Source organism: Lepus europaeus, chromosome 20 (genome assembly GCF_033115175.1).
Source record: "Lepus europaeus isolate LE1 chromosome 20, mLepTim1.pri, whole genome shotgun sequence".
Classification (NCBI taxonomy): Eukaryota; Metazoa; Chordata; class Mammalia; order Lagomorpha; family Leporidae; genus Lepus; species Lepus europaeus.
In genome coordinates, this window is record NC_084846.1 from 56,846,897 (window position 1) to 56,873,150 (window position 26,254).

Below are 26,254 nucleotides of genomic sequence, written 5' to 3' on the forward strand. Positions count from 1 at the left end.
CCTTCTGTAGTCAGAGCAGTCCTTCTCTCAGGCATTGTTATTCACTATGAAATGGGCATTGGCCAACATCAGACGATTTAGGGCCAAAAGGGACTCAACTCAACTTTTTCCGTGTGCTTTCAGGTAGCAAGCTTACTCTTCTGTTTAGCTTGGCATTGAGAGGATCTGAATCTGTACTTCCTAGGTCTCACCACGTGGAGCCTGAGAGTGAAGCCAATGCCATGGGAAACTGCAGAGGGATAAAGACCAAGTCCAGCCCTGACTAACCCTGCAGGTGAAAGTTTCATGCTTCGGCCAGCGCCATGGCTCAACAGGCTAATCCTCCGCCTTGCGGCTCTGGCACACTGGGTTCTAGTCCCGGTCGGGGCACCGGATTCTGTCCCGGTTGCTCCTCTTTCGGGCCAGCTCTCTGCTATGGCCCAGGAGTGCAGTGGAGGATGGCCCAAGTGCTTGGGCCCTGCATCCCGTGAGAGACCAGGAGAAGCACCTGGCTCCTGCCTTGGGATCAGCACGGTGCGCTGGCTGCAGCGTGCCGGCCGTGGCGGCCATTGGAGGGTGAACCAATGGCAAAGGAAGACCTTTCTCTCTGTCTCTCTCTCTCTCACTGTCCACTCTGCCTGTCAAAATAAATAAATAGATAAAATTAAAAAAAAAAAAAAGAAAGTTTCATGCTTGGTTTCATGGTTTTGTGAGCCCACACATTTCATATATGGATTAAGTTAGTTGGGTTGTTTTTTTGATCCCTTGCAAACAAAAATGTGCTGACTCAACCCTCTTCTGGAGAGAACACGCAGTATGTTACACGAATCTCTTTCAAACATTTACTACACTTGCTTTGAGTTGCCTCTTCACTTGTCTATCTCTCCTAGCAGTCATAAATTCTGTGAAAGTAGAGACGTTTGTATTGCTTTCAATTGTAATTTTATGGCCCAGAACTGAACCTGGCACAGAAGAGATAACAGTTATTTGTTGAATAAATGAGTGAGCAACTTGTAGGCTTCATCACATTTTACTGTTAAAGCTTATTTCAATATTTGGAAGGCAGTAAATATTCAATAAGAAATTTAATGAATGATTAAATGAAATAGTTTTTTTAAAAGTCTTGTTTCATTCATATGCAAAGGCATAATTTATCCCTAGCAAGCTGCTTTAAGAGCTGCCATGTAGAAAAACATAGCCTATTACTGTTAGGATTCAGTTACACCATGGCACAAAAAGATGTCCTAAAGCATGTTCAATGAATCAAAAGCCTAACTGGATGCAGGCTTACCCAAAGACGTTAGCTATGTCACTATCATTTTAAGGTTAAAAAAATCTCTCTATCCAGCCACATACACTTACAGCAAGCATTCCAAGTTACTAAGCTGTTGTATGATTTCCTCTTTTGAAGACTTCTCCAGTAAGTTCCAAAGTATTTCTGCCGAGCGAAACAGAAGCTGTCCAGAGGGATCTGGGTCATTGAGGTGGGCACAGATTTCCCTGGCTGCTTCTGCCTTCATCATGGAAGTACAATTCACTTCTGACAATAAAGTTTAAGAATTATTTATGTTGTACAGCAGAAACAAAAACAACTGGCCATGAAGTATTCAGATCTAATATTATACAAACCAGAAGTGGAGAGATGTTGCAGAACTTTAAGTACCCAAAGTTTCTCAGCAAGCTGATTTTCAAGCAAGGTCATTGACCAGACCATCGTTTTTGCCAGTCCTCCAACTTCAGCCATTTTAATCTTGTATGATGAACTAGCTTGCTGGTACCCTACCAATAATTAGTTAATGAGTGTGTATAGTTATTATAGATAATAATCATTAAGACAAAAAATCAGTAAGAGAAAATAATTTACCATTTAACAACAGCAAAAACAACAGAAATTTTTAAAAAAGGGTATAGCTTTGAAAGTTTTTTAAAGGTCAGATTATAAGTACAAATATCTCAAGCTGTGCACAATACAAAGCTTTTGCCTCAACTACTCAATTCCGTAGGCTGCTATAGCACAATACATAGCAAGGAGCAACCATGGACAATATAAAAATAAATGGATGTGGCTGTGTTCCAATACAATTTTATTTGCAGTGGGTTGATTCTGGCTCCATGGTTTACTAATTGCTGGTAATGTACTTGAAAAAGGACCATGAATTTTCGGGCACATCTTGAATTCTAAAAAGAACATGTTTCTGACTTGCCAGTTGATAGGACTTTCTTTTTTTTTTTTTTTTAATTTATTTTTTAAAATTTTTTGACAGGCAGAGTGGACAGTGAGAGAGGGAGACAGAGAGAAAGGTCTTCCTTTGCCGTTGGTTCACCCTCCAGTGGTCACCGCGGCTGGCGCGCTGTGACTGGCGCACCATGCTGATCTGATGGCAGGAGCCAGGTGCTTCTCCTGGTCTCCCATGGGGTGCAGGGCCCAAGCACTTGGGCCATCCTCCACTGCACTCCCAGGCCACAGCAGAGAGCTGGCCTGGAAGAGGGGCAACTGGGACAGAATCCGGCGCCCTGACCGGGACTAGAACCTGGTGTGCCAGCGCCGCAAGGCGGAGGATTAGCCTAGTGAGCCACGGCGCCGGCTTGAAAGGACTTTCTGTAAAGGGAAATAGCATGATTACATATACTGAATGTGGGGCAGGCACTGTGGTGCAGTGGGTTAATGCCCTGGCCTGCAGCACCAGCATCCCATATGGGTGCCGGTTCTAGTCCCGGCTGCTCCTCTTCCAATCCAGCTCTCTGCTATGGCCTGGGGAAGAGTAGAAGATGGCCCAATTCCTTGGGCCCCTGCACCCACGTGGGAGACCTGAAAGAAGCTCCTGGCTTCAGATTGGCGCAGCTCTGGCCGTTTCGGACAATTGGGGAGTGAACCAGCGGATGGAAGACCTCTCTCTCTGCCTCTCCTCTCTCTGTGTAACTCTTTCAAACAAACAAACAAACAAACAAATAAATCTTAAAAAAAAAATACTGAACGTTTTCAGTATTCAGGTTGGTACATTACTTCAGTGCTTTCAAGGGACAAGTATGTTGGTACGAGCAATAAAATTAGAAGTAAAATGTAGTGCTGCTTTGATAAATGCTAATTGGCATTTTGGGGAGTTGATTCTTGGGGACATGTACTATAAGAATTTCCTTCTGCATGAGGGACTGTGAGAAATAGCCCTTCTTTCAATGCTGTCATACAGATACCCACCTACCTAACTGTACTCAATGAGGGAGTAAATAAACATCACAAGTACTTTCTCACCTGAGATGAAACAGTTTTTTCTTAGTAATCTCACTAATTTTACTCCCTAACTTGTTAACGTTTGAGAACAAAAAGAGTCCTTTACTTTGCTAAAGTTCTGAGAGATCTGTCAGCTTCTCCTGACTTTCTGAGCTCACACTCTGGCCATGGAAAGGTCCTGTCCATTCCTGGGATGTGTTCTCTATGATGTGCTCTAGCTACTCACTGCAAGAACTTAAAACAGCTTAAAAGCTGAATGAAGGGGGAAATTTAAATTGCCTACAATTTCACCATTTAGAAAAAGAAGCTTTAACATTTTGGTATATTTCTTATTGATATTTCTAATGTTTATATTGATAAATTGATATTTCTAATATTAATGTATTTAATTTTAACAATACACTATATATTGAATTTATATTCTATTATTGCTACTAAAATTTTTATTGTAGGCTTCTTATGCTCTAAAATATTTTCCAAAATCAAAATATTTGTTTGCATACTGGTCTATAATATGGATGGACCAAAAGATACTTTCTACTTAAATAAAACATTTTTTTCTATTAAGTTTACATTTCTTTAGAAAAGTATAATAATAAAACTATGGATCTAATTCCTATTCTATGGCTACGTTTCATCTATTTGCTCTAATGAGGATTTTCCAGCTGTGATCCCAATATCCAGCTTAGCCCATCACTGGAAACTGTCAGTGTGAGAGTGAATGAGAGTGTTAATGCTCCTGATTTCCAGTCTGATAAAACTAAGGTCAGGCCTCGCTTCTTCGCACATCAACATCTGTTTTAACATACATGCCACTGTCTGCCTTCCTTTTCACTGACTGTATTTTGCCAAAATTAACTCTAAGCTTGTGTTGTTAACTACACCTTCTTAAGCTTTGAGAAATCTGTCTTCTTATTTTTTACTTACTATCTGCTAGTTCCTCTGCCTACAAATTTTACTTCCCATCATCCTAAAAACAACAAATCCTAGTAACTTTCCTTTGATTTTGTTATCATTTGAGCTACTCTCCAGCTTTCTTCCTGTTCTTCATACTTTGATCCTACAATAAAAGGAAGTTTCAAAAAAGTTCATGGAACTTTACATTATCTTTAGAAAAATTATTTATTTTCACTTTTCTTGAAAGGCAAAGAGACAGACACAGAGAGATTTTCCATTCACTGGTTCATTCCTCAAATACCTACTACAGCTGGGGCTGGGCCAGGCTGAAATCATGAGCCATTTGGTTTTCCTGTGTGGGTGGCAGGGACCCAAGAACTTGAGCCATCATCTGCTGCCTCCCAGGATGCTCATCAGCAGGAAAGTGGATTCAAAGTGGAACTGGCACTCAAATCAGGCACTTCAGTGTGGGCACTCCAATCAGCCTCAACCACCAAGCCACTCACCTACCCCATAATATCTTTTAATTTCATTTCTACGAGCCTCCTGAATCCCCTTCATGTAAGCTTGCATTCACGCACTGCCTCTTCTCCCTCACTCTTAAACTCAGTCACTATTCTTCCAAGCCTCTCATCTGTCAATCCTGCATCTGTCCTGAGCACTTTATTTCAACTGATCTGACAAAGAACAACTTTTTTTTTCAAAGATTTATTCATTTATTTGAGAGGCAGTGTTACAGACAGAGAGAAAGGTCTTCCATCTGCTGGTTCACTCCCCAAATGGCTGTAATGGCTGGAGTGGGGCTGATCTGATGCCAGGAGCCAGAAGCTTCTTCTAGGTCTCCCACACAGGTGCAGGGGTCCAAGCACATGGGCCATCTTCTACTGCTTTCCCAGGCCATTAGCAGAGAGCTAGATTGGAAGAGGAGCAGCCAGGACAAGAACCAGCATCCATATGGGATGTTGGGGCTCCAGGCAGAGGCTTTACCTACTATGTCATAGCACTGGCCCCTCAAAGAGTAACTTTTCAGATGCTACATCAACTTGGTACCTTCGTCCTCAACTACAGAAGCACCTGCAACACTTCAGAGACCACTGCCTCCCTCATCAAACATTTCATTAATTGGCACAAAAGCCATAGCAGGAAGTGTTTAGGTTTTCTTCCCTCCTTTTGAAACTCCCTTTGGACACATGTAGTGACATAGCAAGTAAAGCTGCCACCTGTGATGCTGGCATCCCATATGGGTGCTGGTTTGAGACCTGGCCACTCCACTTCTGATCCATCTCACTACTAATGTGCCTGAGAAAGCAGCGGAAGGTGGCCCAAGAGCTTGGGTCTCTGCTACTCACATGGGAGACCTTGAGGAACCTCCTGGCTCCTGACTTCAGCCTGACCCAACCTCAGCCATTGCAGTCACTTGGGGAGTGAACCAGTGGATGAAAGATTCTCTCTGTCTCTTCTTCTCTCGCTGTAACTCTGACTCTCAAATATATAAATCTTAAAAAAAGAAACTCCCTTAAATGCTAATTTCTTTGGGTCATATTTCCCAAATTTCAATGTGGTGCTCTCCCTGATGTACTTCTTAATCCCTTGTTATTTATACACTTTATCTCCTGGCAAACTTGAGCACTCTCATGGCTTTTATTTTGGCCATCTCTGTTTTGATAAATTCCAAGCCTATATTTTTGGCCTCTGATATTTTTAGCATCCAGTGTCTACTACCTACAAAACACTATATCATTAGTAGTTCAAATTTGATATTTAATAATATCCTTACTAATTTCTTTAGTTCAGAGGTTATTTCCATTTTTCCCTAGTCATAATCTTTGTTTTGAGCTCTAATTTCCACCTGTGTTAAAGAACACATAAATTAACAACTACTTACACATTTTCTCTTTTGCTAGATCGATTATAGAAATTGTAAAGGTAGGAAGTCTATCTTAATAACATTATATCCTCACAGGACACAGGCCCCTTGACACCACCCATTTCAGTGTATTTCATTTTACCATGCTATATTACGATGCCTTAGCTGTAACACATAGAACTGTTTTCCCAAACATGATTGAGAATGATCCTAGCATTATGAATTTAGCATCTCATTAGGTGGGGGAGATATTATGAATAATTTTTAAATGTTAGAAAAATAAGTTTAATGGCAGCATTAAATAGCATTAGTTAAAAGTAACAGTTACATTTAAACTAATTTGAATGTGACCTCACAAAGTGTCATAAATATTTAGCATCAGAATAAAAATAGCATGCAAACCCCAAGCAAAAAAAGTATTATTTTTAGGATGACTGAATTATTTGAGACTACAAAAAAGTTTTTTTTTTCAATATGTGGCATTTATGAGCCTAACTCTATCTTTCAAGTTCAAAGAGAAATGAGATAGCATATTTTATTTTCTAAAGTCACAAGCTGAAAAGTTCACCTGGAATATGCTTCTTTGGTGGTTCTGAATGATAAAAGTCAACAATACACTTACAAATTTGTATCCTTAATTCAGAACTTGGTATTTTCATTAAATCACCTGCCAGAAAGAAAAATAAATGCTATTTAATAACACTGTTATAAGTCTACTTGCAAACTTAAGCATCAAATATTAACATTATGATTATTAAATATATTCTTATCAGGGATACAAACTGGGTCATGTGTAATTTTATATGTATATGTGTGTGAGTAAACACATATACAATTCAGCCTCTTCCTCCTAGGAAGAAAAGAATGATTAGTAACATAAATGCTGGAGGGACTGTGTATTATCACCCTTTTGGCAAGATGTAGATTAGTAGTTTTTCTCCTAACTAGAGTCAGTAATTTGTATTCTTCACTTAGAGATGTACCAAGTAAGCTTTGCTTTTCTATTTGCTGGCAGACTGGAAGGGAGCAAATTTCTAGGTAGTCTTTACCCAACAGGTTCAAGTTATCTGGGTGGTACTGAGGAAATGGAAGGTCCCTTTACTATCTAAACTACTATCAAATTGGCTTCAGCCTATTATTTCAAGCTGGATTGCATTTATTCTGTTGAGATCCTACAAGTATTCCAAGGGAACCTGAAAATGATGTGCAAACTCTGGAAATGATCCACGCCCACTGGATGCCTGAGGACAAATGGAGTCGCTGGCATCAGCTTTAGAAACGAAAGGGATCCAGTTGGATTCTATGAGAGTAAATGAATGATTAGGTGTTTCCTGAAGACTTGAATTTTGTCTTAGACTTTGAATAATGTTTATCTCTGGAGGACAGCGAGTGAGAAGGCAAGGAGATGGAAGGAGGGGACACAAAACAATGCCTTGTTAAAATTTTTATGTATTTATTTTTTAAAGACTTATTTATTTACTTGAAAGAGTTTTACACATACACATACAGAGAGAGAGAGAAAGAAAGAGAGAGAGAGAGAGAGAGAGAGAGACTTCCATTTGCTGGTTTGCTCTCTAGATGGTTGCAACAGCCAGGGCTGGTCCAGGTTGAATCTGGGAGCCGGGAGTTTCCTCCAGGTCTTCCACATAGGTAGCAGGGGCCCAAACACTTGGGCCACCTTCTGCTGCTTTTCCCAGGCCATTAGCAGGGAGTTGGATTAGAAGTGGAGCAGCCAGGACACAAATAGGAGCCCATATGGGATGCAGGGGTTACAAGTGGCGGCTATACCTGCAACACCACAGCTCTGGTCCCAAGGAATGTCTTACTCTTACTTAAAGTTCAGCACAATCCATCTGCAAAAGATACCACTTTAAAAATAACAGTTGCGAGATTATTTTATTTTTTTTTTTAAAAGATTTTATTTACTTCAAAGACAGAGTTACAGAGAGAGGTAGAGACAGAGAAAGAGGTCTTCCATCTGCTGGTTCGCTCCCCAGATAGCCACAATGGCTGGAGCTGCGCCCATCTGAAACCAGGAGCCAGGAGCTTCTCTGGGTCTCCCACGTGGGTGCAGGGTCCCAAGGAGTTGAGCCATCTTCTACTGCTTTCCCAGGCCATAGCAGAGAGCTGGATCGGAAGAGGAGCAGCCGGGACTAGAACCGGCACCCATATGGGATGCCGGCGCTTCAGGCCAGGGCTTTAACCTGCTGCGCCACAGCACTGGCCCCTCAAGATTATTTTATTAATTTAATCTTTTGGACATTTCTTTTGAAATTGAAAAAATTACTGTTTAGGTTTCAAAAAACTTTAACCAACAAGAACAACTACACTTTTTTTCAACAAAAGTACTGAAACGTGCAAGTTTATAGAAAATTCTAGAATTTCCCAATCGCTTCTCCACCTTTTTAATTCTTTTTCAAAAATGGCAGGCTGAAAGTTACAGGCTGAAGAATTACAGACAGAAGAGTAACAGAGTTTCTACCTTTAGAAGAAAACTTGATTTGACTTACTTGTTCACGGTAGAAACTGGAAGGTATTAGGAAATATCATGCTAGCCTTTGTTAAACATTTCATACTGTGTTTAATTATTTTAAACTCAGGTTTCTACAATTAAGAAAATAAGGAATAGTAGTACTTGCAGTCAGTGCTTAGTGAAAGGAGCTCAGTTTAAGCTAAGAGTTCATTCTACCCTCAAATGAAACAGTGACATGTTCTGTAGGCATCAGTCAGTAAGCAAGCAACGAGCAGGTGAACACTCAATAAGATATGTGCCATGTATTTGTCATACAAATGTCTGCTCATACAATTAAAATAATGGAGGGAACAGAAGAATAATTTTAGCAATAATTTACCAAGAAAAGCTACACTTTTAATCTGTTAACACTGCCACATTTTTTTTGGGTTGGCTTTCCATTACACATTTATTGATGACAGAGATTCATGGAATTAAAATTTCCCACTATTTTTCAACCTGCCTGCTTCTTAACATTTCCTTCTCTAGGGGGCTGTTCTGTGGCGTAGCAGGTAAAGCCGCAGACTGCAATGCCGGCATCCTATTTTTTTTAAATATAAGAATATTTTTAGACTTTTTCATTTTTTAAAAATTTATTTATTTATTTATTTGAAAGGCAGAGTTACAGAGAGGCAGAGGCAGAGGCAGAGGCAGAGGCAGAGAGAGAGAGAGAGAGAGAGAGAGAGAGAGAGGTCTTCCATCCTCTGGTTCCTCCCCAGATTGCTGCAACGGCTGGAGCTGTGCTGATCCGAAGCCAGGAGCCAGGAGCTTCCTCCAGGTCTCCCACGCAGATGCAGGGGCCCAAGGACTTAGGCCATCTTCTACTGCTTTCGCAGGCCAGAGCTGGATCAGAGGTAGAGCAGCTGGGACTTGAACCGGCACCCATTTGGGATTTACCCGCTTTGCAACAGCTTTACCGGCTATGCCACAGCAAAGTCTCTCATTTTTTTTTTTTTTTTAAAGACTTATTTTATTTATCTGAAAGGCAGAGTTACACACAGAGAGAAGGAGAGACACAGAGAGATTTTCCATTCTCTGGTTCATTCCCCAAATGGCCGCAACAGCCAGGACTGGGTCAGGCTGAAGCCAGGAGATTCTTTTGGATCTTCCATGTGGATGCAGGGGTCCAACCACTTGGGCCATCCTCCACTGCTCCCCCAGGCTCATTAGCAGAGAGCTGGATTGGAAGTGGAGCAGCCGGGACTTGAACCAGAGCCTATATGGGATGCTTGCACTCCAGAAGATGGTTTTACCTGCTGTGCCACAACCCAGGCCCCAATAAATCAATCTTAAAAAAAATTTTTTCCTTCTCTAATTCCTTGTGTTTACAAAAATCTCCATGACACTTTCTCTTATTCTAGGCCAGAAAGTAGGTGAGCTCTAGGTAATTCTTTCAAAACAACTAAAGTTGAAGACTATGAAACTTAGATTTAGGTTACCAATGGAAATGTTAAAAATAAAATGTTATAATAAAAATATAAAGTACTAAAAATAAAATTGCTAAAAATAAAAATGCTTTTTACTCATTGAATAACATCTGTACAAAGTGGAATGCTGAGTTCATAACTAGCAAATACCTTTTCTCCTTTTTTTTTTAAAAAAAATCATTGGGTCAGTCATGTATTTTTTATTTCCCTTTTACAAATAAAGACATAAATCAATCAACATAACGCAGGATTTGTTTGGGAACATGCTGTCATGTCTCAGGGGCTTACTCAAAGCGCTCATGTTTCACTGATCTCATTTCCTAGGAAACTATTATTTTCTTTCTCCAGAAAGTCAAGCAATCACTCAGGCATGAATTCCTACCTTTTTATGATATTTTTTCAGATTTCTGTGTCCAAAATACAGGTACCTGCTGCTTTATGTGTACTTTGCCAAAGTTCTTAATGCACCACCATTTTATGATTTTTATTTAAAATTTTAGATAATTTACTGAACAATGAGGTACTCAATGATTCTAGAAATTAAGTATTAAAGTTGTAAGCTGAAAACTTTCTGTTGCTGCTGGAAGAGGAGAACATATGCTTTCTGACCGAAAACAAATGTCAAATATTTCATCAAACTAAACAACATCAAGTCAGTTAAGCAGGAAGAATTATCTGCCAGTCTTTGCAATTTAGGAACACAGAATCTCATTATCAAGAAACACCTGAGCAGAAAACAAGTGCAGAATTATCACCAAGCACACCAGGATTAACTCCCAGCCAGAAAAGAAAGAGTGAGCCCAGATTTGGAGAGCAACTTTCTGTGAAACACAGTGGACTGACTGCAATAGCAGGGACTGGTACCTGTTAAACTCCCCTCCCATAAGGAAGTCTGAACGTACCGAGAAGTGCAATCGAATTGGCAGTATCTTCAGCATACGTTACTTCATCCGATGTTTTCTTTTTCAAAAATGGCAGGCTTCAATAAGAATGAAGAATTTAAGACAGTTTTGTAATGAAGTCCTAGATGGAAACATCTTTTGTAAAGAAGGGAAGGGAACAGTTTCTTTCTAAAGATAAAATGAGGATAATATCCTGTTCTTTAGCCCTGGGGGAACAGAGAGCTATAAATAAGGAATTTCTAACTGACCAGAAGGAAAAGTGTTTTATAGAAGTGAAAAGAGACACATGTGAAAAGCATGGGTTAAGAAAGCTGTTTCACATCTCATGAATAAATGACTTAGGAATTCTCTTTCTCATTGAGGGCAAAGCAATAATGAATTACAGCATAATTCATCAAAAGTTAGGAAGATAATAGTTTGATACAAAGCACAGAGCCAAGCTTACCTATAACTTAAAAACCGTGCAAGGGTTTTCTCTAAAGTTTTTCAAACTCTAGTTAATAGATCAGTGGTCTGTTTGTACTTAAAGGTCAGTGCCCTTTTCCTTGTTAACTGGATTAGGGACTGTCCACAAAGAACAGTTTGCTTTTGGGGACACTAAGGAATTCAAGTTAAGTATCAGTTATACTACAATTGCATTTCACAGCTGTCAAATTTATAGTTATCTGAAAATAACTTATCTAACTATCATGAAAGATAAGGCACATAACCTGGGTCATTAGTCTGAACTTCAAAGGAGAGATAAAAGTTATTTTTTAAAAACAAAATATAAACTGTTTTGGCATTTTGTGAATTCAAAATTTGAGTCTCCTGTGCTATTTAAAATACAATATATCCTATATATAGAATTTTAAAAAATATTTATTTATTTGAAAGATTTATTTCTCTGAGCTGGTTCAGAGGTGGAGTAGCTGGGATTCCCACCCACACTTTGGTAAGGGGTCTGGGAATCCAAGCATAGAATTATTGTAAGAATTAAGGTTTGCACTGCTGAGGAAGGCTCCCTGGGACTGTCTGACCACGTTCCCCTCCTCCTCCCAGCCTCTTGTCCACCGAGCCCTCAGGCCGTCAGCATATCCTGGGGTGAGAGTTGAGGGAAGGGGACTCCTGTCTGTGATGGGTGGAGTGGCTGTGTGGGCTCGCACCAGAGCTCACAGAGCAATACCAAAGTCTGGTTTGGATTGGGCAGGGTGGTCGGTAACCCTAGAGTATTTCCCAAGGTCCTGGGAGGGTGGCTCACTAATGCTGCTTTGAACATTAGTGTCCCAGTTTGGAAAGTTGCATCAAACCTAGCCCCAAGCCCACACGGGGAACTCCAGCCTTGTCCCTCTCAGTGATTCTGTTGTAGAACATGGAAACCTGGGCCTGACTCTGGGGTGGTGGGAGAAGGAGGTGGGAATCAAACCCAGCCATTCTCCCCCTGGAATTCCCTTAATTGAGTGAGTTGACCTTTAAATGGAGCTGACTTGCAGCCAGAGTGGGCACAGGCCACAAGCTAAGAGGCCCGGTGAAGGGAACTTCAGAGCTGTAATGTCTGTTGCAGGCCCACTGGAGGCCAGAGGACTGGGGTCAGTCAGTGGAAGAGCAGTCGGCTGTATGTATAAACCGAGTAAATATCTAAACTGTAGAAGTCACTTGTATGGGCCTTTGGCGCAATGGTTAAGTCATCTCTCGAGAGCCTGGGTTCAAGTCCCCGTTTACTTCTCCATTTCAGTTTTCTGCTAATGCTGCCACCCACCTGGAAGTCCAAGATTAATTCCTGTCTCCAGGCTTTGGCCCTCCAGCCATTATGGGCATTTCTGGGCTGAACCAGCAGATGGGAGGTCTCTCACTCTTGAAATAAAAGTTTTAAAACAAAACAAAACAAGAAAGTAAAGGTTTAAGTATTTCTAAGAGCATTTAGCAAAGTGCTTAGCACACACATTGTGAATGCCCCATAGATAGTAACTCTTTTGACTTAATAAAAATTACTTATTTGAAATGCAGAGAAAGAGACCTTCCATCCGCTGGTTCACTCCCCAAATGGCTGCAATAGCCAGGGCCAGTCTAGGCCAAAGCCAGGAGCCAGGAACTCTGTCCTAGTCTCCCACATAGATGGCAAGAACCCAAGTACTTGGGCCATCATTCACTACTTCCCAGGTACATCAGCAGGGAGCTGGGTTGGAAGTGGAGCAATCAGGACTAGAACTGGCACTCCAGTATAGGATGCAGGCATCACAAGTGGAGGCGTAGTCCTCTGTGCCACAATGCAGGTCCCTAGAACTTTAATTGATGTCTTTCAAGAAAAAATAACGCAGTTGGAAAATGGCCCTGAGAACTACCACAGGTGAATGTAGAATACACAGGTCAAGCTGAATTTAAATATGAATATTCAGAGGACAAGCTCTGAGAAGGACAGATTTATAAATGCCACAGAGGTGCATTTCTAGTGTTTCTAGAGTAAAATAGCAAATAATATATTACTTTATCTAACTGACTATTCTTATCTCTAAAGTGAAGAATTCTTAAACTAGTACTTTTCATCTTCAAATATTTTCCTTTCCTTTCCTACCACAGGAGAGAACCTATAAGAAGCAGCATCAGAAGAGTTTTTAAACTAAAAAGGCTAAGTAAAAGTAGGCATTATACTTCTGATACACTAAGGAAAACAAGTTGCTCATTATTCTCAATGTTTCTATCTTCTAAAAATGGCTTAAAAAGAATCGAGTAAGGATAAGATGTGGAGAAATGCAGGACAGAAGTAGAACTCAGGAAAGTAGAAAAACTGCAGAGCCACGCAGGAGTGCTGGTGTTGAAAGTAAGGATTGTGTTTCCTTAGAACTTGCACAACCCTGAAATTTGAAAGTCTTGTACATAACAAAACCTCATGTCATCATAATAATAATTTTTAATTCATTCCTTGAAAGCAGGAGAGCAGTCATTTATTTTTCATGGCTCCTATGAAAAAGTAGGACATGATGCAAGCATTCAACAAATTATTCTTGATTATTTTATTCAGATTATCAAAAATAGTAAATTTTAGTGGCTATAAAATTTTAAATATTATTGCTGCTAAATTCCAAAAAACAGACAATGTTATTGAAGACGTTAAGTTGGTAGAAACACTTAGAAGATAAAATTGTCACATTTATTTACAATGGCGGTTTCAACACATATCCAGGTTAGCCACTGTGTGGCAGCAAAGTAGCATAATGTATCGTAGTTTCCAGAATTGGTTGTAGAAACAAAAAAGTAGGGATAATGGGATGTAGTATTTTTATCATTGTGACTTCTAATTTGCATTAAAAAGTATAAGCCAAACATAATTGATAATTTATTCTTCATTCAAATTTATAAAATCAAATAAAACTTGACACAGAGCTTACTATTATCCTTGAGAGCCAAATTTTCTAAAGACAGAAAAAAAACAGACTAAAACAACACGTATTATCTATAAATTTATTTAGTGAGTTTCTAAAAATACTAAAATTCTTTGATTTAACTTAATACTTACCAATCACTTGACAGTAACTAACTACAAGAAAATATTTTAGTATGCTTACCATCTAATCTTTGTGGCTCATGATCACAGGCTACTGTAAAACTGACAACATCTGAAACACACTGCTGGCCTCCAGGGATCAGCTGAAGCTTCCGGAGTCTGTGTCACTCTGCTGCCTCATAATGCATAAACCTTCTGCGATACACAGTAATAAAATACCACATTCTAACACAAGATTAAAGAAAGTCAACCTACCCACACAGTTGTAGGATATCATATGTAGATTCTATGAAACGGGGATGGTGTTCAATTTTTTCTGCACACAGATTAAGAATTTTAAATATCTGTGCCAAATCCCTTAAGGGCTTTAGTATCATTGGTTAAGAAATAAACAGTAAGACCAATATATTTATTAAAATAGTCCTTATAGCCCATCTGCCAAGAAAATCTATAGAATTCCACCTATTTTGTTCAATATGGCAGATATTATTACAATTATTTTTATTTTCAAGACTAAAGAAAATTTAGAACCATTTTAGAAGTATTATTTTGACTCAGTAATCTCACTCAATTTCTTCCTCTCACCCCAGTTTAGGACTAGATTACCAACCACAACACCACACACTCAGTGGTTCAGTGATCTACTGTTGGCCATGGACAACACCACACTGCACAAAGTCACCTTAGTGATTAGATTCAATTATATCCTTTCTCTTCAACCTCCCATGCATAAACACCTACCTCAAGGCTTATCTTATATTACCACATTATTTATTCAAGTTTAACTCAGACACATTTTCTTATATTTCAGGTTTAAATTGGTTGGGATTTCATTTCATTTAAAACTAGTATGCAGGTGGGCACTTAGCCTAGCAGGTAACACAGGAGCATGTGTATAAGCCCAATTCCCAGCCCTAGTTCCTGAGTCCAGCGTCTTGCTAATGCACACCATGGGAGGCAGCAGTGACGGCTTGAGTAGCTGGGTCCTTGCCAACACGTGGGAGACCTGGATTGCATCCCTGCTCCTGGCTTTGGCCCAGTGCAGATCAGGCCATGCCTCTGAAGACTGAGCCAGTGAATGGGGGCATTGTCTTTCTCACTCTCTTTCTGCCTCTCAAATAAACAAACAAAAAATTTAAAACTAATATGAAAGCAAACTGTAACCTCTCTAGACCTTCAGGTAAAAGTACCTTTTATTTTACCCTTTTAAATAACCCTTCTGTTGCAAAAATAAAATTTGTTGATTTTGTTTTACAACTAAGAAATCATGGTAGTTGTGACTTAAACGTCTTGGCTGAATGCTGCTACTTCTGGCCTCCTTCTAGGAGCTTCTTAGGAAAAGCTGGAAGAGCGGGTATATGAGGACTTAAATCTGTTAACTTCCTAGAGAAGTGATCAAGATAGTGGCCTAATTTATCTTTGACAAGTTTTATAACTTCCTAAAGACAGCCTGCTACAGGCATTTAGAAATAGAGCCATCTGCCACCAGCTGTCTCACCTGAAGCAATCAACAGGAAATCACCTCCCTGGCTACCGGTAAATAGTGCTTAATGCTCACGGGCCCTCACTGATCCAACAGAGCCATAGAAAACCAGCTCAAGAATAACAGAAAAGACTTAGATGAATGTAGGAGGCACATTTTCCTGACGGGAAGCCTTACGGTGCTTTGAACTGGAACAAGTTAATGCCAGAGGCCGCAGTCTTCTTTATACATGTCAGAGATAGTTTACATCAGTTCTCCTCCAAGTGTGGTATACAGGATACTGCCCATTCTGGAACTGTACCTCACTAGCCTGTGGTAAGAAAGTCAGACTGGGCATTTAAAAACTATAATAATCTGATATTTTTGTGGCACTTCTATTCTTTTTTTTTTTTTAAAGATTTATTTACTTGAAAGAGTACAACACAGAGGAGAGGCAGAAAAAGAGAGAGAGAGAGAGAGAGAGAGAGGTCTTCCATCTGCTGGTTCACTCTCCAGATGGCCACAACGGTCAGAGATGCATCAGTCTGTAGCCAGGAGCCAGGAGCCTCCTCTGGGTCCCCAACGTGGGCACAGGGGCCCAACGACCTGGGCCATCCTCTACTGCTTTCCCAGGCCACAGCAGATAGCAGATCTGAAGTGGAACAGATGAGACTTGAACTGACGCCCAAACAGGACGCCAGCACCACAGGCGGCAGCCCTAATCACCATGCCACAGCGCCGGCCCCTGCAAATGGCTTTTAACAGCTGTAGCTGGGCCAGACCAAAGCTAGGAGCCTGGAACTCCATCCCAATCTCTCACATGGGTGCAAGGACCCAAGGGTTTCTTCCACTGGTTTCTCAGGTGTGTCAGCAGGGAGCTGGATTGAGAGTGGAGCAGCCGGGATAAGAACCGCTACCCATACAGGATGCTGGCATTGTTGGCAGCAGATTTACCCACTGCAACATAACACCAGCCCCACTTTTATTCTGTTTCACAATTACACACAGTTTTTTTTTTTTTTTTTTTTTTTTTTTTTAAAGAACAAAACAAAAAAATGGTTCTTCAGCACAGATAGTTGTGAGGTTTTGAGCCACGTATTCTGACGGTGGCAGATTCTGCGGGGATACTGCATTCACGCCATGTTATGCGGATTATCCGGTACTTGCATGTACATTGCCTATTCTGATCTTACCAACCTCATGAGGTGTGAGCATATCCTATCTTAGAGGGATGGAGAGGTGAAGAAGCTTATCAAAGGTGCAAGTGCTCACACAAAGTGGTAGAATCACGACTTGGGCTCGGTCCTACTGACTACACCCACTGTCTTCCTAAATCTGTAGAAAGTGACATTATCCACAGTTAATCGTGCTACACTGCTTCTTCCATTTATTTATATTCTCTGATAGAAAATAAAAGTCTGTAAAAAATGCAAAAGGTTTCAGTATTTTTTACTGTAGACACAATAATGACCTCCCCAAAGACGTCCACCTGCTAAGCTAGGGAACCCACGTACATGCCACCTCACATGATGGAAGTACTTTTCAGATGTGGTTATGGATTTCGGGATTATGCAGGTAGGCACAATGCAATCACAGGGATCCTTGTACAGGAAAGAGGGAGGCGGGGGGGGGGGGGCTGAGAGAGAGAAGGAAGTGTGATGTCATAAGCCAAGTTGAGAGTGATGCCAGCTGTGAAGAAGGTTATGAGCCAAGGGATGCAGGCAGGAAGCCTCTGGATGGTGAGACAGGCAAGAGAATGGATTCTCCCCTGGAGTCCTCACAAGGAACCAGCCCTGCCGGTACCCTGACTGTAGCTCAGTGAGAGGAAGTTCACACTTCTGATCTCTAGAACTATAATATACTGGCTTACATTGTTTTAAGTCACTAAATTTGTGATAACTGGTTGCAGCAGCAACAGGAAGCTATAGATTTTCTAGTAGAATTTCTCCAGTTTCAGAATAACCAAAATGAATACACATATATACATGCGAAGGATACAAGTCCATTCTGATAATACTGCATCACTTTCTTGACAGATTTAAGTTGTTTTTCTTCTAAATCATCCTGAAACAAATGATCTATTTTAGCCATTTTGTGTTATTAAATCTGTTGACATATCTACCATTTTACTCAATAAAGGAGACCCACTACAATTATCAAGTAGTTCTTAAATTACTATACCAGAAGCATTATAAATGTTTCCTGAAACAGTAAAAGCAAAAATAAACTACCATTTTAATTTGATTGGGAAATTGAGAATTAAAACTAGGCTAACATAAAAGCAGCAATTACTTCCAGAAATAATATTAACAATACTTGCAGAAGTATGTTGAGAATTTTCTCTATGCAATGCACCAGATAGGCACTAACTATGTACATATTACTTCATTCATCTTCAAAATGACTTTATTAGGAAAATATTATTATTATTATTCTTTTCCAGAACAGGAAACATAAGCTGAATCACTGTTGATAGCTTGTGCAAAAACACATAACTAAAAAGTGATGGTGCTGTCTCTCTCTCTCTCTCACTGTCCACTCTGCCTGTCAAAAAATAAAAAAAAGAAAGAAAGAAGGCTGGCGCCGCGCTCAATAGGCTAATCCTCTGCCTGCGGTGCCAGCACACCGGGTTCTAGTCCCGGTCGGGGCGCTGGATTCTGTCCCAGTTGCCCCTCTTCCAGGCCAGCTCTCTGCTGTGGCCTGGGAAGGCAGTGGAGGATGGCCCAAGTCCTTGGGCCCTGCACCCGCATGGAAGACCAGGATAAGCACCTGGCTCCTGCCTTCGGATCAGCGCGATGTGCCGGCTGCAACGCGCCGGCCGCAGCGGCCATTGGAGGGTGAACCAACGGCACAAAAAGGAAGACCTTTCTCTCTGTCTCTCTCTCACTGTCCACTCTGCCTGTCAAAAAAAAAAAAAAAAAAAGTGATGGTGGGGGCCAGCACTGTGGTGTATCAGGTAAAGCTGCTGCCTGCAGTGCCGGCATCCCATATGGGCGCTGGTTCAAGTCCCAGCTGCTCCACTTCCCATCCAGCTCTCTGCTATGGCTTGGGAAAACAGCAGAAGATGGCCCAGATCCTTGGGCCCCTGTACCCATTTGGGAGACCTGGAAGAAGCTCCTAGTTCCTGGCTTTGGATAGGTGCAGCTCCAGCCATTGTGGCCAATTGGAGAGTGAACCAACCGATGGAAGACCATTCTCTCTCTCTCTGCCTCTCCTTCTCTCTCTGTGTAACCCTGACTTTCAAATAAAATAATAAATAAATCTTTTTTTTAAAAAAATGATGGCATTAGGAGTCAAATTTGGCAATATGACTCCAGAAACCACACTTTTTTTTTTAACTTTTAAAACATGAAGTTTAGGGCTGGCATTGTGGTATAGTGCACAAGGCTGACACCTGCAATGTTGGCATCCCATATGTGTGCCAATTCATGCTCTGGCTGATCTACTTCTGATCCAGCTCCCTGTTGGTAGCCTGGGAAAAGCAGTGGAAGATGGCCCAAGTGTTTGGGCACCCACATGGGAGACAGGGAGGAAGTTCCTGGCTCCTGGCTCCAGCCTGGCCTAGCCCTGGACATTGCAGCTATCTGGAGAGTGAACCAACGGATGGCAGATCTCTCTCTCTCTCTCTCTCTCTCTCTGTTTCAAATAACATTTTAAACAGCTTTTAAGATAAAAAAAAAAAGTTCAGTGTACTGTATAAACCAAGTATTCTTAGTCAATCAAAAAAGCCAACCAACCCAAATTCCTGCACAGTGATGTGTTTTCATGACTGAGTCTCTCTATCCTTTTAATCTTCATAAAACATTTATAAAAAGCTGTGGCATTATCTACACTTTTTCCCTCTTTTCCCCCCTCCAACCACACTTCATAACAAGCAATTAACAAATACTAGATGACCACTTCTCTACTCTTAAGATTCAATCTGTTTATATTACCTTCTCCATGCCTCCCTACGTCACAAATATATATATTCCCATGAACTTTTTACAGATCCCTTGTATATTTATCCTAAATTTAAACAGTCCTTGCATGTAAGATACATACTGTTTGAAATGTTTTCAACAAAAGGAGTTAAAAGATTTACAGTTGGTGGAATACATGTTACCATTCAGGGAAACAAAAGTTCATAAGTGATGTAGCTTACTCACGTTATCGGTTCCTTCAAGGAGTCTGATGACACGATTAAGGTCCATAGGTTTGAAAACACCCTAGAAAACACACAACTGCTAGTATTCTACATCATGGGAATCAAGAAACTATATCAAACATACTACTTTTAGAGGGTATTTTCCCTCTGTAACTTGAGAATAATCGTATGACCATTACACAGTAGGAAGAGTGAAAAGCAGATGAGATCTTCAGGAGCAAATAATTTTGGAAAAAAACCCACAAATCCTTCTGAATTCTGGTGTCATTACTGTAATGCTTAAAATTTCATTAGCTCTGAAAAGCCCATGAGCATGTGAAATAATAGCACTTGTGCTTTAAAAAATAAAAGTATCTGATATGTGCATACATTATGTTAAGTTTGCATAAGGAGATACACGGTAAGACCAGCTTCTAAACTATGGGTAGGAGATCCTCTTCTTTAATTAGGTACTCCCTCTCTCTTCTGGTACTAGCATTCCTCTACCCACTGCATTAGAAACAGGAGCCTTTAAGATTTTACATCTCACTTTTCATTTCACGGATTTCTCGAGACAATTCCTCTTCCTGATTCAGGCAGTCATCATCTCTCACTCAGTTGCTAAGGTTTCCTGCTGCTCTCCTACTCTCCACTCCTGTACCCTTCAACACCACCCTTTATGGTCAAAATAATAAAAATCTAATCTGAACATGACCTAAGTCATGCGATGACTCATCACTAATGCCATATCCCAGCTCCTCTGTCGTCCCTTATATTGTTGTAATCTTATTCCCCTCCTTGGTTCATTCCCACAGATCCTTCAAGATGAAGTCCAGGTGTCACTTCCCCGAATGATAAAAAAAAAAAAGGCTAGAAAAATGGTCTCTCCTCCATGCCCCTATAGCACCCACGTGTATGTGTATCTGTTGTAACTACAACCCCGTCACCTTGTTCTGAAAGGGCTTCCATGTTTTCCCCCCAACCACTCCATGCTCTCAAGTCTGCATAAGGACTAAAAAGTTGTTCTCTGGCACCCCCAGCACCCAACACTGTGCCTGGCACACAGAATTGTTAGTTGCTCAACAAATGCTTAGAAAATGCATCCAAGAAGAGGCCATTTGATGATAAAGCTATCCGGTAAGGAATGAAACAAGAAATGCTACTTTCCAAAGTTGAATGACTTTTATGGAGATACAGAAATCTCCAGTTGTAAATGCTGCTTTGGTTATATTTATTTCAAAGATTAATTCTTTATTGAGTAGTATTTTCCTTTCAATTTAAGTATTATGTTAATATCACTTGTTCCCATTGCATGAATTAAGCTATTTCAATTTCCTTTGTTTATTTTTTATGGCCTGCTTTCACATTAACTCTTACTTTAAAATAATTGGGGCCAGCGCTGTGGCGTAGTGGGTAAAGGCCACCGCCTGCAATGCCAACAGCCCACCCATATGGATGCCGGTTCAAGTCAGGACTTCTCCACTTCCTTTTTTTTTTTTTTTTTTAATTTTTTTAAAGATTCATTTTTATTCATTCAAAAGACAGAGTTACATAAGCAGGTAGACACACAGAGAGAAAGGTCTTGCATCTGCTGGTTCACTCCCCAAATGGCCACAATAGCTGGAGCTGAGCAGATCTGAAGCCAGGAGCCAGCCAGGAGATTCCTCCAGGTCTCCAACACGGGAGCAGGGGCCCAAGGACTTGAGCCATCCTCTGCTGCTTTCCCAGGTGCATTAGCAGGAAGCTGGATCAGAAGTGGAGCAACTGGTACTCGAATGGGCACCCAAATGGGATGCTGGTGCTGCAGGCTGGGGATTTAACCCACTGTGCCACAGTGCCAGCCCCATGCTCCACTTCCAATCCAGCTCTCTGCTATGACCTGGGAAAGCAGACGATGGCCCAAATCCTTGGGCCACTGCACTCGCATGGAAGACCTGGAAGAGGCTCCTGGTTCCTGGCTTTGGATTGGCCCAGCTCCCAAAGTTGTAGCCATTTGGGGAGTGAACTAGTGGATGGAAGACCTCTCTCTGTGCTTCTGCCTCTCTGTAACTCTGCCTTTCAAATGAATAAATAAATTTAAAAAAAAAAGAAGAAGAAATATTGGCAGAAAAAGGGATGATTATGCTTCCCAAGTCAACCAGAGGATGCTCTGCTGCTCTCCAGGGCAGGTCAGAAGCCTTCCCCTCCCCTCTTCATCCGCTGTAAAGCTCCCTGCCTGCCCAGGCTCTGCCTACAGCAAGTGATGGCAGCTGATGGTCTGTGTTCCCATTGGGTGGTCTTCATTTATCTCCGCTAAATTCAGCCAGGAGAACGTGATGATAAAACTGTCATTTTGTTGGCTTGGTGGAGACTGAACTAGAGAGGATCAGACGGCGGGAGGGAGTCTAGTTGGTAACTCTGGACTTTTACTAAGGTTTTGGCAACTAGAATAGACAACAGCGAATGGAGCTGAATCATCAAAGAAGCAGAATCAGCAGGACGGAATGACTGATGGGACGCAGCGGGAAAAGAGGGAAGGTAAGGGTGACTTCACGGCTTGAGGGTCATACAAAAGACACAGGCAATGCTGGAGGAAGCGGCTTGTGCTGGGGATGAGTTACAGCTGCGACAGGCTTCTGAGTCATAGACTTAAACAGTAATTGAAGATTTTGAGTAAATAAGGTCAACTAATCACAAATACATATTTATCCTACAAATATTTATTGAGTGCCCATACTGTGTTTGGCAGTTCTAAGGGCAAAAGATTCGGCCATGATTAAAATGTTCACATCTGCTTCTATAAGAAACTGCCATGCTTTGGGGGAGACAGGTGAATAAGTTGTATAGTACAGGACAATATGATAACACTGTGCAGAAAATGAAGGGGGTGGGAAGTGCTGGGGAGCTGGGAGTACGATTTTACACCCAGCGGCCAGCGAAGGACTTGCAGAGAGGTAAGCGTATCAAAGAGAAGACTTCCAAACAGTGGGCAGAGCAAGTGCAAAGGCCCTGAGGCTGGGACACTTGGCCTTGTTTGAAGAGAAGCCAAGGGTCAAAAGGCCTGGAGCACGGAAGCCTTTCTCAGCTAGGACTTAACTTTTCTGCTCTGAGCTTAGAATGGAGAAGTTCTGGGAAGGACACAGAACCATCAAGATATCTAAGGGGGCTTCAAAAAGTTCAGGGCCAGTGAAACTAAAAGCTAAGCTGATTTTGGTGAAGTTATTTTGAAATCCATGCAGTTGTTTTCATAATTTGGATTTTTCATGAATTTTTTGAAGACTCCTTTGTATTTCCTACTCTTGAGGAACACATATTCTGGTGGGAGAGACAAAAACTTAGACAAATGAAACAGTGACCATTGTAAAACAAGCGATAGTGGGTGACAGAATGTGTGACTCAGACCTAGGGCAAGTAAACGGGAAGTGCCACCCAGGGAGCTGCAGCTTCCCAAATCACTTGGGCCTTGAAGCTCAGGACGCCTCTGGAATTCTTAGTATTTCCAGTGGCTTCCAGGATGTAAGAGTGAGACTGGATCACGCTGAAACAACACTTGCTTTCATCCAGACACCCATCTGTTCACCTTGCCTCTGCAAAGATGCTTCTAAGTGGCAGCGAAGATTCGAGAATCTAGAAGTGACACCTTTGGCTTCCTATGTCTTTGACAGCTTTGTATCAGCTTCCTTTTTACAGACCTAAATCTTAACTGTTTCAGTTACCCTACACCAAGCTTATAAATTTGAAGAAATAGGCTTGAACGTTGTTACCTAAGGCAACAGATAAAATGTGCAAGTTATTTTGCACGTTTTTAATGAATATTTCGCTTCTGCTTTAAGTAGTATCGATATTTGTGTTTTTCTTGGAAATAACTTGTGTAGGAGACAAAACCACAATTTACATTTGCAGGATATTGGATTTTTCTTACTTAACTAACTTTGGAGTGGTTGTAGATGGAATTGTGGGAAACAGAAATCTGGATTATGGATTGAAGCTAGTAGTCAATGGGGAAAACAATAGTTAAGGAATGTGGAATTCTGAATTTTATCTTTTGTTCCATGTTGTGGTTTTCACAGAAAGGTATTCATTCATTCTAAGCACTCTATCTTCCGATTTTCTCTCTAAAATCTTTTATAATGACTCCTAAGTGTAATGGTTAGAAAACCTTTTTAACATGACTTACTGGGCCAGCGTAGCGGTGCAGCAGATTAAGTCGCCTTTTGAAATGCCGGCATCCCCTACCAGAGCGCCCACTGGAGTCCTGGCTGCTCCACTTCTGATCCAGCTCCCTGCTAGCATGCTTGGGTAAGCAGCGGAAGACAGCCCAAGTGCTTGGGCCTCTGTCATCCACATGGGAGACCTGGGTGGAGTTCCTGGCTCCTGGCTTTGGCCTGGACTGACCCTGGTGAAGACCTTTGGTGTGTGAACCAGCAGATGAAAGATCTCTCTCCTTTCCCCACATCTCAGTCTCTGTCTCTGCCATTCAACTTTTCAAGTAGATAAAAATAAATTTAAAATAAACATGAGAAATTAAAAAAAAATATTTTAAAATGACCTGTTACACTTTTCAGGTGGTCGCCACTTTTTTTTTTTTTTTTTTTTTTTTGACAGGCAGAGTGGACAGTGAGAGAGAGAGAGAGACAGAGAGAAAGGTCTTCCTTTTGCCGTTGGTTCACCCTCTAATGGCCGCCGCGGTAGCGCGCTGCGGCCGGCGCACCGCGCTGTTCCGATGGCAGGAGCCAGGTGCTTATCCTGGTCTCCCATGGGGTGCAGAGCCCAAACACTTGAGCCATCCTCCACTGCACTCCCTGGCCACAGCAGAGAGCTGGCCTGGAAGAGGGGCAACCGGGACAGGATCGGTGCCCCGACCGGGACTAGAACCCGGTGTGCCGGCGCCGGTGTGCCGGCGCCGCAAGGCGGAGGATTAGCCTGTTGAGCCACGGCGCCGGCCAGGTCGCCACTTTTTAAAGATGTAGCTACTCGGCTGAAAGGCTGAGCGATGGACGGGGAGATTCTGAGATTTCCATCCGCTGGCGCACTCCCGGGATGCCTGCAGCAGCTGGGCCAGGTGGAAGCCAGGAGCCCCGAACTCCATCCAGGCCTCCCATGCAGGTGGCGGGGACTCAAGTACTCATCATCTTCTGCTTCCGAGGGTGAACAGGGAGCCGGCTCCGACGCTTGGACAGGCAGTCTGGACATCCCAAGCACCCGCTTACCCCCCGGGACCACAAGGCCGGCCCTGGTCGGCTGCTTGCCTTTTCTGTCTCGGTTTGGTCATCTGTAGATTTTTCTCTTACGCCAAAACATAGAAATGAAGAACCACACAGTCTCCCCAGCTCACCCACCTACCTCTCCAGTGCCGGGGAGCGGAGCGGCAGCCGTGGGCGCCCCTGCAGCCGGCGGGGAGAGCAGCGGTCTCCGGCGTGGAACCCCTCCACCTGCGCCGCCGGGGCCCCGCGGGGGAGCTCGGCCCACTCCCCGCAGCCGCCAGGTCCCCGTGCGGGAGCTCTGCAGGGCTCGGGCGCCCGGGATTCCTGGACCCGGGGGCACCGCCGCGCCCCTCCCCCGGGAGAGCCCCAGTGTGAATGAACCGCGGCCTCCAAACGCTGGGCCCGGGGTCCCCCGGCGCCGGCTCTCCCGGGACCCCGAAGCCAGCGCGAGTCGGAGTTCGGCCGCACGGCCCCTCTCCACGCCCCAGCGACTTCCCGGGACGGCGCGGACAGCGAGTCCACGCTGTCCGGACGCCAGCGGCGGAACCCCGGCTGCCCCGGCCCCCCACACCGGCCCTGCCCGGCGGGGTCCGCCCCGCGCCGCGTCTCCGCCCGGCCCCCGGCCCCCGCCCGCACCTGCGCCTCCGCGTCCGCCGCCGCCGCAGCCCTCAGCCCTGGCGTGTGGCGGGCACTGCTGGACTTCTTCCTGCCGCCGGGTTCCGGGGCCTCGGCCGTCGGCGCGGCCTCGCGGGCAGACATGTCTGGCGGCTCCGGGATGCGGGGCGAGGTCCTCCTGGGCTTCTGCTGTGCGGGGGCCCGAAGAGGCCCCACCACCAGGAAGAGAAGGCAGCCTGACGGCCACTGGAGTCTCGAAAAGCCCCGCGGGTCTGGTTGCAGCCTTCAGCCACCGCGATGCCCCCTGCACGGAGCCCACCCGGGGACCTCGACGCCCTCTAGCCCGCCGGTTGCTACCACAAGCTGCTGCGTTGCTAGGGGCGAGGCCAGGGGCGTGACTCCTACGGAAAGCCGGAGAGCCAAACTACCTCAAAGGTCAATCTCGCCCTCCGCTCTCCGAAGGGCCCGTTTGCAGGTGTGCTGGAGGGAGGAGAGGGAGACCAGGTTAGGCGGCGGAGGGGCGGTCCCTCAGGCGTCGAGCACGTGTTGGTGTTGGTAGTTCGGTGGCGTGGTG

The 26,254-nt window shown here is 43.0% G+C and overlaps 1 protein-coding gene across 7 annotated transcripts in view; it reads right to left on the minus strand.

The window, feature by feature from the left end:
• CFAP69 (cilia and flagella associated protein 69) overlaps window positions 1-26,011 on the minus strand; it is a 66,566-nt gene extending 40,555 nt beyond the window's left edge. Inside the window, exons 1-8 of one of the 7 annotated variants that reach the window (XM_062178682.1) lie at window positions 25,702-26,011; window positions 19,905-19,964; window positions 17,755-17,820; window positions 14,550-14,659; window positions 10,814-10,890; window positions 6,595-6,639; window positions 1,609-1,758; window positions 1,342-1,519 (exon numbers count right to left, since the gene is read on the minus strand). In XM_062178682.1, the coding sequence (XP_062034666.1) occupies window positions 1,342-1,519; window positions 1,609-1,758; window positions 6,595-6,639; window positions 10,814-10,890; window positions 14,550-14,659; window positions 17,755-17,820; window positions 19,905-19,964; window positions 25,702-25,824 (809 nt within the window). In that variant the 5' untranslated portion in view covers window positions 25,825-26,011. Of the gene's footprint in view, window positions 1-1,341; window positions 1,520-1,608; window positions 1,759-6,540; window positions 6,640-10,813; window positions 10,935-12,551; window positions 12,624-14,355; window positions 14,490-14,549; window positions 14,660-17,754; window positions 17,821-19,904; window positions 19,965-20,425; window positions 20,497-25,701 lie in introns of those variants that run through there. The other 6 variants (XM_062178681.1, XM_062178684.1, XM_062178683.1 and 3 more) reach the window with 6 other exon arrangements.
• Window positions 26,012-26,254: the final 243 nt, after the last annotated feature.